Source organism: Pristiophorus japonicus, chromosome 11, assembly GCF_044704955.1.
Source record: "Pristiophorus japonicus isolate sPriJap1 chromosome 11, sPriJap1.hap1, whole genome shotgun sequence".
NCBI classification, from domain to species: Eukaryota; Metazoa; Chordata; class Chondrichthyes; family Pristiophoridae; genus Pristiophorus; species Pristiophorus japonicus.
Genome location: NC_091987.1, coordinates 116,434,267 through 116,450,980, shown reverse-complemented (window position 1 = coordinate 116,450,980; position 16,714 = coordinate 116,434,267). Strand labels below are relative to the sequence as shown.

The 16,714-nt window shown below is 39.8% G+C and overlaps 1 protein-coding gene across 3 annotated transcripts in view; it reads right to left on the bottom strand.

The window, feature by feature from the left end:
* Nucleotides 1–16,714, bottom strand: part of mospd2 (motile sperm domain containing 2) — a 98,207-nt gene that overhangs the window by 40,267 nt on the left and 41,226 nt on the right. For all 3 annotated transcript variants that reach the window (XM_070893915.1, XM_070893916.1, XM_070893917.1), the window contains exons 9-12: nt 15,065–15,241; nt 10,466–10,557; nt 9,284–9,380; nt 6,424–6,520 (exon numbers count right to left, since the gene is read on the bottom strand). In XM_070893915.1, coding sequence (XP_070750016.1) covers nt 6,424–6,520; nt 9,284–9,380; nt 10,466–10,557; nt 15,065–15,241 — 463 coding nt within the window. The remainder of the gene's footprint in view (nt 1–6,423; nt 6,521–9,283; nt 9,381–10,465; nt 10,558–15,064; nt 15,242–16,714) is intronic.

Here is a 16,714-nt window from a genome sequence, read left to right as displayed (position 1 = left end):
TACCTATATTTAAGAAGGGAGATAGAATATGTCCAGGGAACTATAGATCAGTCAGCTTAATATCGGTGGTAGGAAAAATAATGGAATCCCTACTAAATGAGAAAATAGAAGAACACCTAGAAATAAAAAATATAATAATGAATAGTCAGCATGGATTTCAAAAGGGAAAGTCTTGCTTGACCAACCTCATTGAAGAGGTAACAGAGAGTGGATACGATTGCAATTTATCTCGATTTTCAAAAGGCCTTCAATTAGGTCAGAGAATGCAGAGTCAGGGGACAAGTAGCAGAATGGATAGCGAGCTGGCTTCAAGACAGAAAGCAAAGAATAGGGGTAAACGGTAGCTATTCACAGTGGCAGAAGGTGGGAAGTGGTGTTCCACAAGGATCAGTGCTGGGACCACTGTTGTTCACAATTTATATTAACAATTTAAACTTTGGAATCAAAAAGACAATTTATAAATTGCAATGACACCAAATTGGGGGGTGGGGGGGAAAAGGAAGAGACAATATGGAGGAGGACTACAATAAATTACAGGAGGACATTAATATATTTGTAGAACCTGAGCATACAATTGGCAAATTAATTTCAATACAGATAAATGTGAGGTATTACATTTTGGTAGGAAGATTAGGGAGGTCACTTATTACTTGGAGGGCACAAGTCTGGAATGGGGTAGAGGAGCAAAGGGATCTCAGAGAACAAAGACACAAATCATTAAAAGTAGTGACACAGATTAACAAGGCCATAAAAAGCAAACCAAGCACTAGGGTTTATTTCGAGAGGGATCTATGCTAAATTTGTATCGAACCTTGGTCAGATCCCACTTATTGGGCCCAAGTTTCGGGCCGCGCCTAGAATGGTGCAGCCCCGACCTGGACGCCCGTTTTTCGCACAACAAAGTGCACCTAAAAACAAACTTCCAGATTCTCCGGCTCCCTGTTGGTCCTCGGCGCGACGCAGCACAAGCTGTCGGGGGCGGAGCCAGGTCCCTGCACTGAAAACAGTGCCAGGACCTCTGCACATCCGCACTACAGTGGGCGCGCATGTGCAGTAGCTCCAGGCGCCCAAAACTGTGTGGGAGGGGCCCGAAGCACGCAGCCCCTAGCCCTGGCCGAAGAGCCTCACTGGGGCTGCGTGCATAAGGCTCCTCCCATGCCCAACTCCTGCATCCTCCCGACCCGACTCGACTCCCGCTCCCTCGCCCCCGGACCCGACCCGACCCCCCGGACTGGACCCGACCCGCTCTCCCCCCCGGACCCAAACCGAACCGACCTCCCTCCCACCCCCCCACCGACCCGACCCACGCTCCCGACCCCCCCCCCCCCGGACCGGACCCAACCTGACCTCCCTCCCCCCGCCCCCGATATGAACCGACCCGAACCGACCTCCCTCCTCCCCCCCCCCTGGTGCTGGGGACGGGCCCTGCCCGAAGTCTTGGGCCCGGTCAGGCCCGGCCCGTTCAGCCCCCCCCCACCCCCTCCCTCTCCCTCCCTCTCCCTCTCCCCTCACTGTCAGAAACACAGACACTAACAGACAGAGAGTGATAGACACACACAGACAGACAGAGAGAGAGACACACTGTGGGGGGTGGGGGGGCATCCCAGCACGCTGTTGGAGGGCTCTCGGTGCTGCAGTCGGTAAGTAGAAAATGTTTTATTTATTGATTTTTTAAAAAATTATTTATTAATTTTTTTTGGATTGATTTATTGGTTGATTTATTGATGTTTTTATTATTTATTATTGATGATGGCTCTTTATTTGTAAAACTGAAGTGTTTAATGTTTGTAAACTTCCCTTTAAACTCCCCCCCCCATTCCCTACGCCTGATTTTCTAAAGTACAGACAAGGTTTTTTCGAGCATACAAAAATCTTCACTTACTCCATTCTGAGTTAGTTTGGAGTAAGTTTTCACTGCCGAAACTTTGAAAACAGGCGTAAGTGGCCGGACACGCCCCCTTTTGAAAAAAAAATTCTGTTCCAAAGTGAAACTGTTCTAACTGACTAGGACTGGAGCAAACTAAATGCCGAGAATTTGAATTTCTAAGATACTCCGTTCTACACTAGTTGCTCCAAAAAATCAGGAGCAACTGAGGCCGAAACCTGGGCCCAGAGTACTGTGTACAATTCTGGTCATATTTTACAAAAAGGATATAGAGGCACTGGAGAGGGTGCAGAGAAGATTTAAGGATGATACCAGAAATGCGAGAGTATACCCATGAGGAAAGGATGAACAGGCTGGGTCTCTTTTCTCTTGAAAAGAGAAGGCTGAAGGGGGACCTAATAGAGATCTTTAAAATTATGAAAGGTTTTGATAGAGTAGATACAGAGAGTGTTTCCACTTGTGGGGAAGAGCAAAACTACAGGTCATCAATACAGGTTGGACCTATCCAGTCCAGGACATTCTAATCCGTAAACATCCATGGTTCGGCATTAGTTGGGCCTGAGGGAGAGGAGGGTTTATTAAAAAGGTTTCATCGGCAATCGGCTGGAATTGCTGTCAGTCAGCCATTGTATTCAGCTGATAGAGCCGCCCACAGACTTCCAGCTCGCACATACAGGAGCCCGGGGGCTGTCGACAGAAAAGGAATTCCTCCAATGCCTTGTAATAAGGTCAGTCCAATATTATTGGAATGTAGCTTTCAATATGGTCCATGCACTGATTTTGTTTTGTCTTTGAAATGTGATAGTCTGGATGTTAATAATGCAAAAGGTTCATATTGGGAGCAATGTTTTATACAGAAATTGCTTGGATTTAAATGAGAATCACTTGCCTTCGCTTTTCATCTTTTCTGGTATAAACAGACTAAAAAGAAAGGGTTTTCTGCAATTCGCGAGGAGGTTAAAATGCCACCTAGAGATTTCCATTTGGAGTGCTTTCAGGTGACTGCTAAATAAGTGTGAATAAATGATTTATAACAATATACTCTTTTTGCCGATTTTATAGTAACCAGCCTTTATCTTCTAACTCTTGGTGATAGTATCAGATATCAGATATGGTGGCTGCAGCGATCTCCGTGGTTCAGAAAATTCTCTGATCCGACACCGGTCAAGTCCTGAGGGTGCCAGACCAGAGAGGTCCAACTGTATAACATGGTCACCAAGAAATTAAATAGGGAATTCAGAAGAATCTTCTTTATCCAGAACGTGGAACTCACTACCACAGAGAGTGATTGAAGGGAATAGTATAGATGCATTTAACAGGTGGTTAGATAAGCATGAGGGAGAAGGGACTAGAGGGTTATGATGATAGAGTTAGATGAGGAAAGATGAAAGGCGACTTTAGTGGAGCATAAATGCCAGCATGGACTGGGTGGGCCAAATCGCCTGTTTCAGTGCTGTACATCCTATGTAATCTTGTAGTTATCGAAAAAGCAATTCTGACCTACACTGTAGCGTGAAATACATCATACAAATGATTCCCATTATTAAAACAATTCCTGCACAGATGACGACCGAGGCTGGATTGACTGGTCCTCTCATCTCCTCTCCCCATTAAGGTAGAAGGCTTTCATTCAAGACTCCTGCTTATGTACATCATGTTATAACACAGCTATTATAAGAATAGAAAACTTACTGAATTCACACCAGTAATTACATTTTAAATAAAGGTGACTACTACAATTCAGAAGGAACTACTGAAAAAAGTGTAATTAACCAATTATGAACTTGGTTCATTTTAGAAGCCCAGATTGCCACAACTACTTGGAATGCTTCTTCTTTCCATTCTTCCTGCCAAGACTCCATTCCTTCCTTGCTTTCTCAAATGAATCTGCTGTGATCATTCCACACCAGAATATCTAATAATGTTCTTTTTCTTCATCTGTGATCAAGAATTTCCTGGATTGTGACTGTCCAATTTTCAAATCCTCACTGCTCACAATGACAGGGTCATAGGAATGGGAGTAGACTATTCAGTGCCCCTTGGGTGAGTTCCGACGTTCAATTAGATCATGGCTGCTCTGCATCTGAACTCCCTCTTGACCTTACCTTTCAACCCAATATTCTCTCTATTCATCAGATAATCTGCACGATTCCAGAAAAATCTTCCTTCATCCCTCTGCATTTCAAAGGAATTTCGTTGTGGCATTGGCATCCGTGATTCATTCTTCAATCAACTCCCATTACCTACTGCTTCCCAGGCATCCAAAGTAGATGCCCATTCCCTTCTTCATCATGATTGGAGATCTTAACATACTTTCCGTATGAAACAACCCCTGCTCTGATAATCCTCTTTAGAAACTTCAAACTTTAGTCAACTTTGTTAATCTAAAACCGAACAAGTTTTTAGATTAATTCTAACTGCCGCACATTAAAACTTATTCACGGGAATCCATTTGACCTATACTAATTTTTCTTCATGAGGTACATTTGATTCACAGTTTAATTCATTGCTCTTTGAAATGAAACATATGAGAGAAAATAAACTGCAATAAAATGGAATAAACACCTCATTGTTAGTCCATTGTTTTAAAACTTTTTCATGTGGGGACTCCTTGGAAGTACTGAATTGCTAGGAGCTTGCTGTGCTAACTTCCAAAAGACAGCATCAGCTATCTTTAACGAAACAGTGCTATTATTACTACACGGCAACAGAATGAATGTGCTAGCAAGTTCAACTAATACAGTAAAGTGGCTTCCCCTCGCTTGAAAACCTGTAAATGTAATGTATCACAAATAGTCGTTGGGTAAATTTCACAGATGAGAGTACATGTTATCTGACTAAGTTCTAATGGAACAGTTGAGGATCATGCAAATCATCACCATTTCATTCCAGTCATCTGCTAGTCTACACAGACAAAATCCTTTGGGGCTGGAGTTTCATAATTGCCTGCTAGAGATATGCACAAGTTCCGATTAGTACCTTTATAATTTAGTGCCTCGGGTTTTCCAGATAGCAATCATCATAGACAGCATGTTTCATATTACATGAAACTGGAAATACTACAAAAGTTTTCCTTTTAATAAGCCTGCTGCACTATTTTACCCGTCTTCAATATTCATGAAATGAAAATTAAAATACATATTAGAAAAACTATATTCACCGTTGGGAGGGGGGGTCAGAGAGTTACAATTCATTAAATCTATCAATCAGTTCCAACAACATAAAAATAGTAACAAGATTAGACACATTTATAAATGTCATAAGAATTAAGAGATTGAATCACTGTTTTACACACACACAGCAAGTTACTTTTTATACTCTATTTTCTGAACAGTTTACTTGTCTATGTTGAATGCTGAACAGACAGGACACCATGAGAAAGAGCAATAAAGAGTACAGTGATACATCTGCTGTGTGGCATATTGCAATTACGATGACAGCGTAACAAGCTTTTAGAATAGCTGTATATTATTGGGAGCTAAAATCAGCACTAATCTGCCATAAAGTATGGCTGAAAATGTCAAGTACATAAATCATATTCATCGCCGCCTATTAACTTCCATCTGTTGAAATTTATAGATGTATAGATACACGAAAATAGAAATCTTAACATATGAATATACACAATTTTGTAACTCATCTTATTCACTGTTTATTCAGTGAATAGATGAGCTATACAGACAAGATCAAAGACCAATCTTCGATCTCTACCAAGTTAACCGATCTATATACAATAGTTGACGCTCTATGCAGTTGAATTGCTTGTCACCATTCACTTATGAATCACACAAAGAGGAGTTACTTAGGTTAAATACTGGCAGGTCACCTGAGGAACTATTCCCGATCACATAATCAATGTTTTTTTTTTGAGAGCTTGGGGTGGGGGAGGGGGAAAGAGGAGAATAGGAGAGAGTTTTGTTTACAGTTTTGCAAATGCTAAAAGGAAATGTACTTGACCAAACTTCTGCATAATGCTAAAAGGGGATATTTGACAACTCTGTTTTCTCTCATTTCTGCCATGTCATAAATAGCCTAGGAGCAGATATCTTGTGCAGAATTTTCTAGAAATCAAATTCATGTCATTGAAGAGCAAATTCTGTATAAAACATCTACCCCAGACTGCTGCTGATATATTTTTAAAGCACAATGGGGATGAGGCACAACTAGGTGTACAAAGATCAGTTAACGTTTAGGATCATGTGATAATTCAGTAAAATGTCCCCCCCCTTAAAGACAAATGTCTTCCATGTGTGCTCTAAGTGGAGTGTCCATTCAAGAGCAGTTACACTAAACATGAAATGTATATCTCTAATTAATTGGGAGTTATGAGAATTATGAAAATTTGTCATAGAAAAGTACAAAACATGCCCAAAGTTTAGCCAAATGACTAAGTGGAACTGCAAAATGGGTTCACTGTTTAAATTCCTTACATTACTAATTCTATTTTTTTTTACAATTACCAAATTACTTGACTGAGCACAGTTAAATCCAACATTTAATACCACATTTATAGACAGTAGGACTAGGACTGGTCATACCTCCATGGAGTGATACTAGAATATCCAATGAAGTGCCTGGCTCAAAGTTGCCATTGCTTGGTTTCACCCTGTACTTCTCAGGGGCTGTTGTTCTAACCTTGTTCAGGAAAAAAGAGTGATGATTTGAATACCATCGCCATTTTATTCTCCCATGGCTTTTGGGAATAGGTTTTTCTAAACATTCCACAAATATTGGGCTCAATTTTGGCCAGGAGATGCTCTGCTTTTTTTTTTTTTTGAGTAGGCTGTTTTTTCTGGCGTAACTTAAAAATTCCCAGTTTCCCCAATCAATTTGCACCAGCGTAACTCATATAGTTACGTTTTTTGGTTAGTTTTTTTTCTCAAAAGGGGGCGTTACAAGCCACCTACGCCAGTTCTGCCCATTTAGGCAACTTTGGCCAGCTAATAGTTACTGCATTTCCACTTAGGCCAACGTATATGGCCACTTCAGAAAACCCTTGCGGAGAGATAAAGAAATCGGCGCAGGTAGGTACATTGGAGGCCACTTGGCCTGGGCTAGGGGCAGGAAGTGGAGAGGACTTGGACCTAAACCAACTAAACCTTACTCGTAGCAATGTTTGCAAACAAAAACTACTAACAATTCTATAAAAAAATAAAAAATTAAAGTCCTACCTTCATCTTCAAACTGCAATTCACCTTTCTGCACTCGGCCCAGGAAGGCAGTGGGCCGGTACGGGAGGCCACTCGGCCTGGGCTAGGGGCGGGAGCGAGTGAACTAGCCGGCATCGGGATTCAACGGAGAGGCTGCAAGCAAGACAACGGAGAGGCTTGGGGTTGGGGGGGGGGGGGGGGGGGGGGAAAGACTTCCAATCTCTAGTCTCACTGTGTCCAAAGTTCAATCCAAATAAATAGCACATAATTAGTGCTTCTCAGAATTTTAAGGACAGGATTCATGTTACCCCCCCTCCCCCTTTTAATCTTTTCTCCAATGAAACAAAGTTCAGCTCTGTCTCTCCGCATTGCTTGCATCTGAGAATCAACTCTAATTGCCTTTCTCTGTATCCTAGCTAGTTTAAGAGCGAGAGCATTAACAGATAAGCCCTGAGTGAATAGATGAATAACAAGAAAGAAAGATATTCTACCTCAGAAATTCGGTCGCGAAGACTCAAGCAGCTCTTTAATGGCAGATTGCCAACTCGCAGCGCTACTGCACATGCGCGGCCATCACTAGTCACCACTGCGCACGTGCAGACATCCCGGCACATTTTCCAGCGCAGAACGACTGGCCACGCTGCGCGACTGCAGTGAAGAGGCCAGACAGCGGCCAAAGTTCCAACATTTTTTCGCCGCATCTCGGAACACAAGCGGCGCAACTCCAGTAAGTGTGCCGAAAAATGGGCTCGGCCAAAATTGAGGCCATAATCTTTACAGAGAAATAACTGTCTAAAATCAATAATGTAAAGAAGGTTCAATCTTTAAAAGAAACATTGTTTTTCAGCACTTGATATTAAGATGAAGAAAATGTTTAGAAATTACAAGCTTTGGTAATTTTCAGAATGACTAATTTACTGCAGCGTTAAGAGAAAAAGTACCTAAAATTCTAACACTGCACTTATATTAACTTTAAATGCAGTACAACTGCTCTTAAAATGATTCAAATGACATTCCGAGGCCACCCATGGAAAACATCTATCTTTGAGAGGGGTACTTCAAATGCATCCTTGGGCAATCTACTGTGAATGGCAAACTAATCTTTTGCACTCCAGAGACTTGAGCACGTAATCTAGGCTGACACTTCAGTGCAATACTGAGGGAGTGCTGTACTGTCAGAGGTCACTTGGATGAGAAGTTAAACCTGCTTTCTCAGGTGGAAGTAAAAGATGCTATGGAAGAGGAGCAGGGGAATTATCAACAGCATCCTGGCCATTATTTATCCCTTATCCAACATTAAAATAGATTATCTGGTCACTCTCAAATTGCTGTTTGTGGGACTTTGCTGTGCCCAAATTGGCTGCCACATTTCCTACATTACAACAGTGATTAAATTACAAGTAGTACTTAATTGGCTGTAAATCGCTTTGGGATGTCCTGTGGTCATGAATGAAGATATATAAATGCAAGACTTTTCTTTTAAAAATGTCATCTCCAGGATTTACATATCGGGATAAGTTATGGTACATTTATACCCAGATGGTATTCACAAATTTCCATTTTGGAATGAATCACAGTATATATGGAAAGAACTAAATTATTTTGGGAGAAATATAGATATATTGCAAGAATTCTTTAAATACATTCACTTTCACTACAGATACAGCCAATTAACAGAAGAAACGGGAGCAGAAGTAGGCCGTGCAACCCCTTGAGCCTACTCCGCTATTCTATCATAGAATTAACAGCACAGAATAGCTGATCTTCTCCCTTAACTCCCATTTCCCATGATTCTCGGTGTCCAAAAATCTATTTATAGATCCCGGCCTTAAATATACTTAACGAGTCAGCATGCACAGCCGCCTGGGGTAGAGAAGGCTAAAGATTAACAACCCTCTGAGTAAAGAAATATCTCGGTCATCTCAGTTCTAAATGGCCGACCCCTTATCCAGAGACTGTGAACCCTAGTTCTAGACTCTTCAGCTAGGGGGAAGCAGGCTCTCAGCATCTATGCTGTCAAGCCCTCTAAGATTTTTATAAGTTTCAATTAGATCACCTCTCACTCTTTTAAACTTCAGAGAATATAGGCCCATTCTACTCAATTCCCATAACTACACAATTAAAGAGTGTGTACTTTAATTGGCAATTAAAACCACATGCAACCAAACAGGTGAGCTACTTAAAGACTTAACACAAATGACTGATTCAAATTCCACAAACAGAATGATTACTAAATCAAAGAACTTACCTTAAAAGCAACAGGGTTCTTTGTCACATTGGTCAAAACTATCAAACATTTTGTTTCTCCTCTTTCTTTAGAGCCAAAGTGAATATCTTCAGCAGGACTATTTTAAAAAAAACAAAAAGAACAATTATATAATTGGTTAAAAAATATACGTACTGCAAGTATATGGACACAAAACAATGGTTACACAGGACACTCAATGCGACAGAAGAGATCTGCACACCACACAAGTTATGTTCTGTCACAAGTTATGTTCTGTTTCAGCTTCTCTGTACTATACATGGAATTCTCCGAGCTCAGCATATAGATTTGCAAAAACTCAAGTTCCAAACTTTTGTACTACTTCAAAAAGACCAGACAAAAGGCAACTAATGTACAATTCATTTTTCATTAATTCGCTGTTGAAATAAAGGCACTATATTGTGATGTAGGATATGAAGACCCACATCTTGCATGGTACTACAGGTTAAACCTCCCTTATCCGGAACCCTCGGGACCTGGCCTGTTCTGGCGGCGAGGGGTGGGAGGCGAGGATCGACAGGAGGGGAGGAGTGCCAACAGCGAGATCCGAAATCTGGCAAAACCCAAAAACCGGCATGAACACCATCACCATTTCAGTGCTCCCATCTATCAAGACCACCGTGCCACCATTTCCACACTCCTGATATACCACTACCAGACCCCCATAACCCGCTACACTATGTGCCCAAGGACCCCACTCCCACTCAGTACTCGTGTCACAACATCCCTCCACACCTCCAACTCCCCACAGCATGCTTCCCCCAGACCATCCTCCCTACACTAGTACAATCACACCACCTTCCCCCCTCAGTATTTCCACATGGTTCCTACCTACCTATACCTATAACCTCCAGCAGCTTCCCTGCCACCTTCCTCTAGACCCTGGCCATTATAAAATGAAGTTAGATATACAATTCAGTACACAATTAAACACAAACCTAATAACCAAGGGCACTGATGCACAATTTCCATAAAACCATGGACATAATCACAATTTAAGCCTGAAAATACCATTAATAATCAAATATTAAAGACACAATTTCAACTATTCAATCACCATAAATCAGTATCTCTAATGACCGATCGTACATTACATAGTTTAAAACAATGTACTACAACAGGAGATTAGCTGGTATGCATCATATATAAATGTAACTGAAATACCTTATGTGTAGCAATGATCCTCTGAATACAGTTTGTGGTTTCTTTGCTGATTTTGTCTTTGAATCTGGTCGATCAATATCATCAAAAGAAACCTGTATACAAAACAAAATGAATTCATATCTTACTAAAGAGAAAGATTTCACATCACATTATATTCACCACATCTAACTGAACTCTGATTCTATAATTAATTCGGTAAGTGTAAATTTAAAGGAGCAAAAACTAGCAACTGATATAGGAGAACATAGTACGAGAAGTAAACAATTAATTCAATGTTTTTACATGCAAATTAAAGTATGTATTTCGCGAAAGGAAACTACACACCTGTTGCAGCATGTGGCAACTAATTTTATAGATTGATATATGGGAGCCTAATCTACAGAAACATTTAGTTATCCTCCAATTTGGTTCTATCTCCAAACAAAAAACAGAAGTACAGAATTTAGGGTGACTATTCAAATCAAATCTAATATACGGGAACAGAAAACAAATTCTGGTATTAACTCATGAAAAAATTGTTTCATTGGATGTCAGCAATGTCCTTGCATACGAAATGTTTGGAAAAAGGAACTAAACTATTCAAACAGTGCTACAAGGGGAGTTTCTGTAATTTGATTATGCAACTGAAAAGAAAGCCCCCCTTGCTGAATCACATTTATATTATTTAACTGCCCAATTTATCACGATAATCACTCAACACATTAAAAAGTAAAGGTTAGAAAGACACTTTCAGGGACAATTTTAAAAGCATAGATTGTAAGGACATTAACTGGTATCATAAAACTACAGGTCAGAGGACTGTCTAATAGATTAGGGCTGAGCAAGTGATTGCACAGGAATTTTCATCAGTTTTGTTGCAACATATCCCATGTTTGATAATGGAAAGTACAGAATTAATGGAACACACAACGTTGCACACTGGTCCTCAACACATTTGTACAGAGTGGAAGAATGTGGATGGTTCTGCTCCACACACAATAACTCTGAAGTTTGGGGTGGTGGGTGGGGGAGGGTTAAAGCAGAGCAGGGCAGTTGTTTTCTCACCCACACCCCAACCCCCCCCAAACAGAAAGGGAAGCAAATAAAATATTAGATGTGCCAGACCCAATCACCACAGGCTGATCTTTTGCAACTCATAGGAGCCATTTCAATAACCTTTCTTTATTGCTTTCCATGTGCTAAATGCCAGATGGCATGAATCTATGGTCCAGGGAAGGTAAGAGAAAACAACTAGGAGAAAAATAAGTGTAAAAAGAGAGCAGAAACAAAGTTACGGTAGCCAATAAGAAACATCCCTTCTAAAATTAATAGTTTAACAGTTTATTACTTATATTTGTAAGTATAGTAATCTATCATTGTAGATCACAGATTACAAAGTCTAACACACTTATGATTGTCTCCTTAAGAGATCCCATATACACACACTATAGCACATTACTATAACATATTGTTCAGGCTATGTCTACACAACAAAACCAAAATAAAAATTGCATTTTTTTTGGGTGGAGGAATCAGGAGAATGCAAAGACTTTACATTTTTTTAAAAACTAGCAGATCTCCCATGGTGCTGCTCACAGCAAAGAGAATGTGTTTCAGAATGACAAAGATTATAAAACGCAACACAATTATACAATAAGCAGGGTATGTTCATGTCCCAATAGTCCTTTCAAATTGGGCAGAACTATCTGCTAAGGTAGCCTGTCCCTTTAAGGCCAATATGTAAGTGAACCACAGTAGAAATATGAACTTGGACCCAAAGTCCTTCCTGTGGTGAAGTGCCATCAATAAATACAGCCTCAAGTCAATCACAAAACAAATTGTGTTGCTCGGGAAAGGATGTACACAGACAATAACATCCTTCATTTCCTGCACGTGTCTATGTGCATGTGTGAGAGCGATATAAAAATATAGGAACAGGAGTAGGCCATTTAGCACCTCCAGCCTCTTCTGCCACGACTGTATCATGCCCGAGTTGTAACTCAATTCTGTTCACCTGGTTTGATCCATATCCTTTGATACTGTGACCCAACAAAAATCCATTAATCTCAGTCTTGAAAATTTCAATTGACCCAGCATCCACATACTTTTGAGAGAACGTTTCAGATTTCCACTACCCTTTAAGAGAAAAAAAAATGCTTTCTGATTTCACTCCCAAGATTATCACCATTGCTCTGGACACCCCACCAGAGGAAATAATTTTTCTAGATCTCCTCTATTGAATCCCTTTACCATTTTAAATATCTTGATTAGATTACCCTCTCAAACTTCTAAACTCAACGAAATACAAACCATGTTTATAAAACCTATCTTCATAATTTAACCCTTTAAGCTCTGGTATCATTCTGGGAGTCTGTATTGTACCCACTCCGTGGCCGACTTATCTTTCCAGAGATGTGGTGCCCAAAACTGAACACAGTGGTCCAGATGGGGTCTAAGGTTCTATAAAACTAAAGCACAACAACCTCCCTTTTGTATTTCAGCCCCTTGAGATAAAGACCACCATTCCATTCACCTTTTTGATTACTTTTTGTACCTGTGCACAAGCTTGTAATGATGTGTACATGGACACCTAAATCTTTTTGTCGAGTCTGTCACCATTAAGAAAATATTCTGTTTTGTCTTTCTCAGATCCAAAGTGGATGAGCTCACACTTCCTCACATTGAACTCCATCTGCCATACTTTTGCCCATCCATTTAGTCTGTCTATGTTCCTTTGTAACTTCCTGCTCCCATCTAATCAACTTACTATGCCTACTAACTTAATGTCATCTGCAAACCGGGATATGCAACTCTATTCCTTCATTCAAGTCATTAATATACATGGCAAAAATCTGAGGTCCCTGTACACCACTGGTCACATCTCACCAACCAGAGAATGTTTCCTGTATGCCTACTCTTTGTCTCTTACCTCCCAACAAATTACTACCCCACATCACAAGGTTATCTCCAATTCCATGCGCTTTCATTTTTGATAATTACTTGTGCGGAGCCTTATAAAATGCCTTCTGGAAGTTCATAGAGACAATATTCCTAGACACGCCCCATCCACCATACTAGTGACCTCCTCAAAAAAAAACAACTACATTAGTCAGACATTGCCGATCCATCATAAATCCATACCGATGTTCTGATCAGCTCATACTTCAAGTGCTCAGTCACTATCCCGATGATAGGTTCCAGTAACTTCCTCACAACTCATGTTAAACTGACATGTCTGAGTTACCTTGCCTGTTCCTCCCTTCTTAAATAATCGTGTGAAATTTCTGAACCTACAGGATTTGGATAATTATTATTAATCTGTAACTTCCTCACCCATTTCTTTTAGTATCTGGAGAGGAAACCATCAGCTCCTGGAGATTTGTCTATCTTATAATTTATCCTATAATTTTCTCCAGCATCATATTTTTACTTATATTAAATTCACAAAGATCCACCCATGGCTGGTTACTAGGTTCCCTTGTAGCACTAGAATTTTGTCCTGGTTCTCCACTTTGAAAACTGATACAAAGAACTCATTTAGTAGGTCAGCCATTTCCTTATTGTCCATTATAGTCTTGCCTGTATTTGTCTTAAATGGGCCCATATTCCTCTTTACCACTCATTTTCTCTTACTATATTTATAAAAGCATTTGCTGTTACCCTTCATATCACCAGAGTTTAAAAAAAAAATGTTCCCGGTTTGCATCTCAATACATTCTTTGCAGCTTTTGTTGTTTGTCTAGCTCTCAGACTGTTAGATTTACACTTTTCCTTGCATTCATGTAAACCTTTTCTTTTAGCTTCATACTGTGTCTTAGCTTGTTTGTTGGCCATGGTTGCTCAACTACACAAGTGGAGCCTTCGCTTTTTAGGGGTATGTACTGGTTTTGAATCAAACCAAATACTTTTCTAAACACCTCCCAATTTGTCTGGTAAAACTAACTCCCGAGATAGAAAAATATATTTTGTTTATATATGGTAATCGATAACTTTTTGACAAACAGGGCTATAGAAGGGCATCAGAGGTAAAATGTCTCTAACCTTTGGGACCAATTCGATGGGATGGAGATAGTTGTGTGCTCCTAAAGCAATTGGGACTTGTGGGAGTGGGAGAGAAGAAGGGGATAGTACAAGTATGTCTATTGTACAAGTATGAGTAACCAGAGTCTCCTGCAGCATGCCTGGTTGCCTTACAGACATGGAAGAATTTTCCCCGATGTTTTCTTAAAAATGGCAATAGGCTTTTGCTGTTTTTTCCCCTCCCTCAGAAATTAGCTTCACCAGCAATTAGGAAGAGTGAGATTGCATGATCTAATGATTGGGTGAGCATTGATGGGCTAATGGTCTTTATCCACCTTTCTTTTCATACATGTTTGTATGTTATTTGTTTATTGGTAGTGTTCCTACCTGTCTAGTTGTAATATGCTTATGTTATCAATATATTTGAGCCAGCCACATATGTATGGATAGGTGTATGGAATGTTGCAATTAACAGACAAATGTGTAAGACATTTAGAAAAGGAACCAAAAAATTACTGGAACAACAAACTCGATGATTACAAGTTCCAAATTATCTAGTTTAACTTGACAACAATTTTAGTAAATTGTATTAAGTTCTACCTTTTTGGGTTTCTGCAAGGATTCTTCATTGTGGTTAGTGTCAACAGTGTCCTTGCTGTCTCCACCTCCTTTTTCTTTTTCATCCAATTCATCTTCACCTAGGATTGGACCATTTTCACATATGGGTGTTTGAAAATCATCATCTGGCAATGGTGGGTAACTATATTTAAAAGGATCCTAAAAAAAGGGACAGTTACATTAAGATCAAGTTTTAGATTAGAACATTCAAAACATACAAGTTGTTGGGGAAAAAACCCTCAAATTTCTTTAACTCTTTCACTGTGAACTAAGGAACCAAAAGTAAATTGGTTCTCTCCATTATAGCACAAGTAGTAACAAAGTTTAAATGCTGGAAAATATTTTTGTAGTTAAATTTTTCAGGTTAAAATAGTTGGATAGAAACAATAATTTCATACATCAGTTGGATACAAAAGTTTCAAAAGTTAAATTCCTTAGGGGGTTGTGATCTTTGCTACAGTTAATATTGGAGGTAGTAGTATTGGGATGGGAAATAAACTGGTTTAGGAAGGACAGCAACAGTTTCAGGGAATCAGCAGCAGCCACAGGGAAGCTCGAGAAAGGTAACAGCTCAAAGTATTGGCAGGCACTGGTAGCAGCAGCTCGAGACACGACTGATGCAAGGTTAGTAAATACTGCACGTCTCGTCAAGAACGTAACAAGAAAAAAATGCGACAAAATCTGAAATAAAACCCTGAAAGAGCTGGAAGTATACAGCTGATTGAACAATTCCTCTTTCCTTTTCACATGCTGACCAGAGTGTAGCTCTCATCAGAGAATTACACTTGAAACTCTAACCTATCTTTTCAGATGCTGGAAGATCATTGCATTTCATTTTTCAACTTAAAACATATGCCTTATAATAGAAATAGTGAAAATGTATTAAATTTTGTTGGGGCAGAAATAAAATTGAGCCTCTTCCATTCTCTGTAATATAGTACTTTTCCTTTGAGAGTTCATAACTGACACAAACAGATTCAAATGACCAGTTTAGTTAAAGTATGGGTCAATTGCAAGATCAGGGCCCAGAACTGGGACAAAAATCTGGAGAGAACTTTATTAAAAGTCAATATTTTTGCAGTAATATTTAATCAAGCAATTAAACATTTTCCCCAACCACATTACCGCCTATAAAGTTGCATGTTGATGGTGTACAAACTTGAAATTTATGAAAGCTGAATCACACCATCACTGTTGTGAAGTGTTCCTTGTGCCCGCAACATGAAAAGCTACAGCAAACAAAAGACACTTAAATATTCTAGTCTTACATTCAGCTTTCTAAAATTTACATTTTTTTCAATTCACTGTACAATTACAATCTTAATTAGGCAACTAAGGAATAGAGTTTAGGAAGATAGGCTTTGATAAAAAAATATCAGGGCTCCGACACAGAGTAAACGCTATACACATCAGCTTTGGCTCAGTGATAGCACTCTCTCCCGAGTCAGAAGGTCCTAGGGTTCCAGCCCCACTCCTTGAGGATTATCCAGGTTGACACTTCAGTGCAGCACTGCGGGATTTCTGCTCTGTCAGAAGTGCTGTCTTTCAAAGAAGATGTTAAACCAAATCCCAGGACATGCAAGTCCTTACTTTTATATTCCAACATTGTCTTGTAGTTGGATTTAAATTACA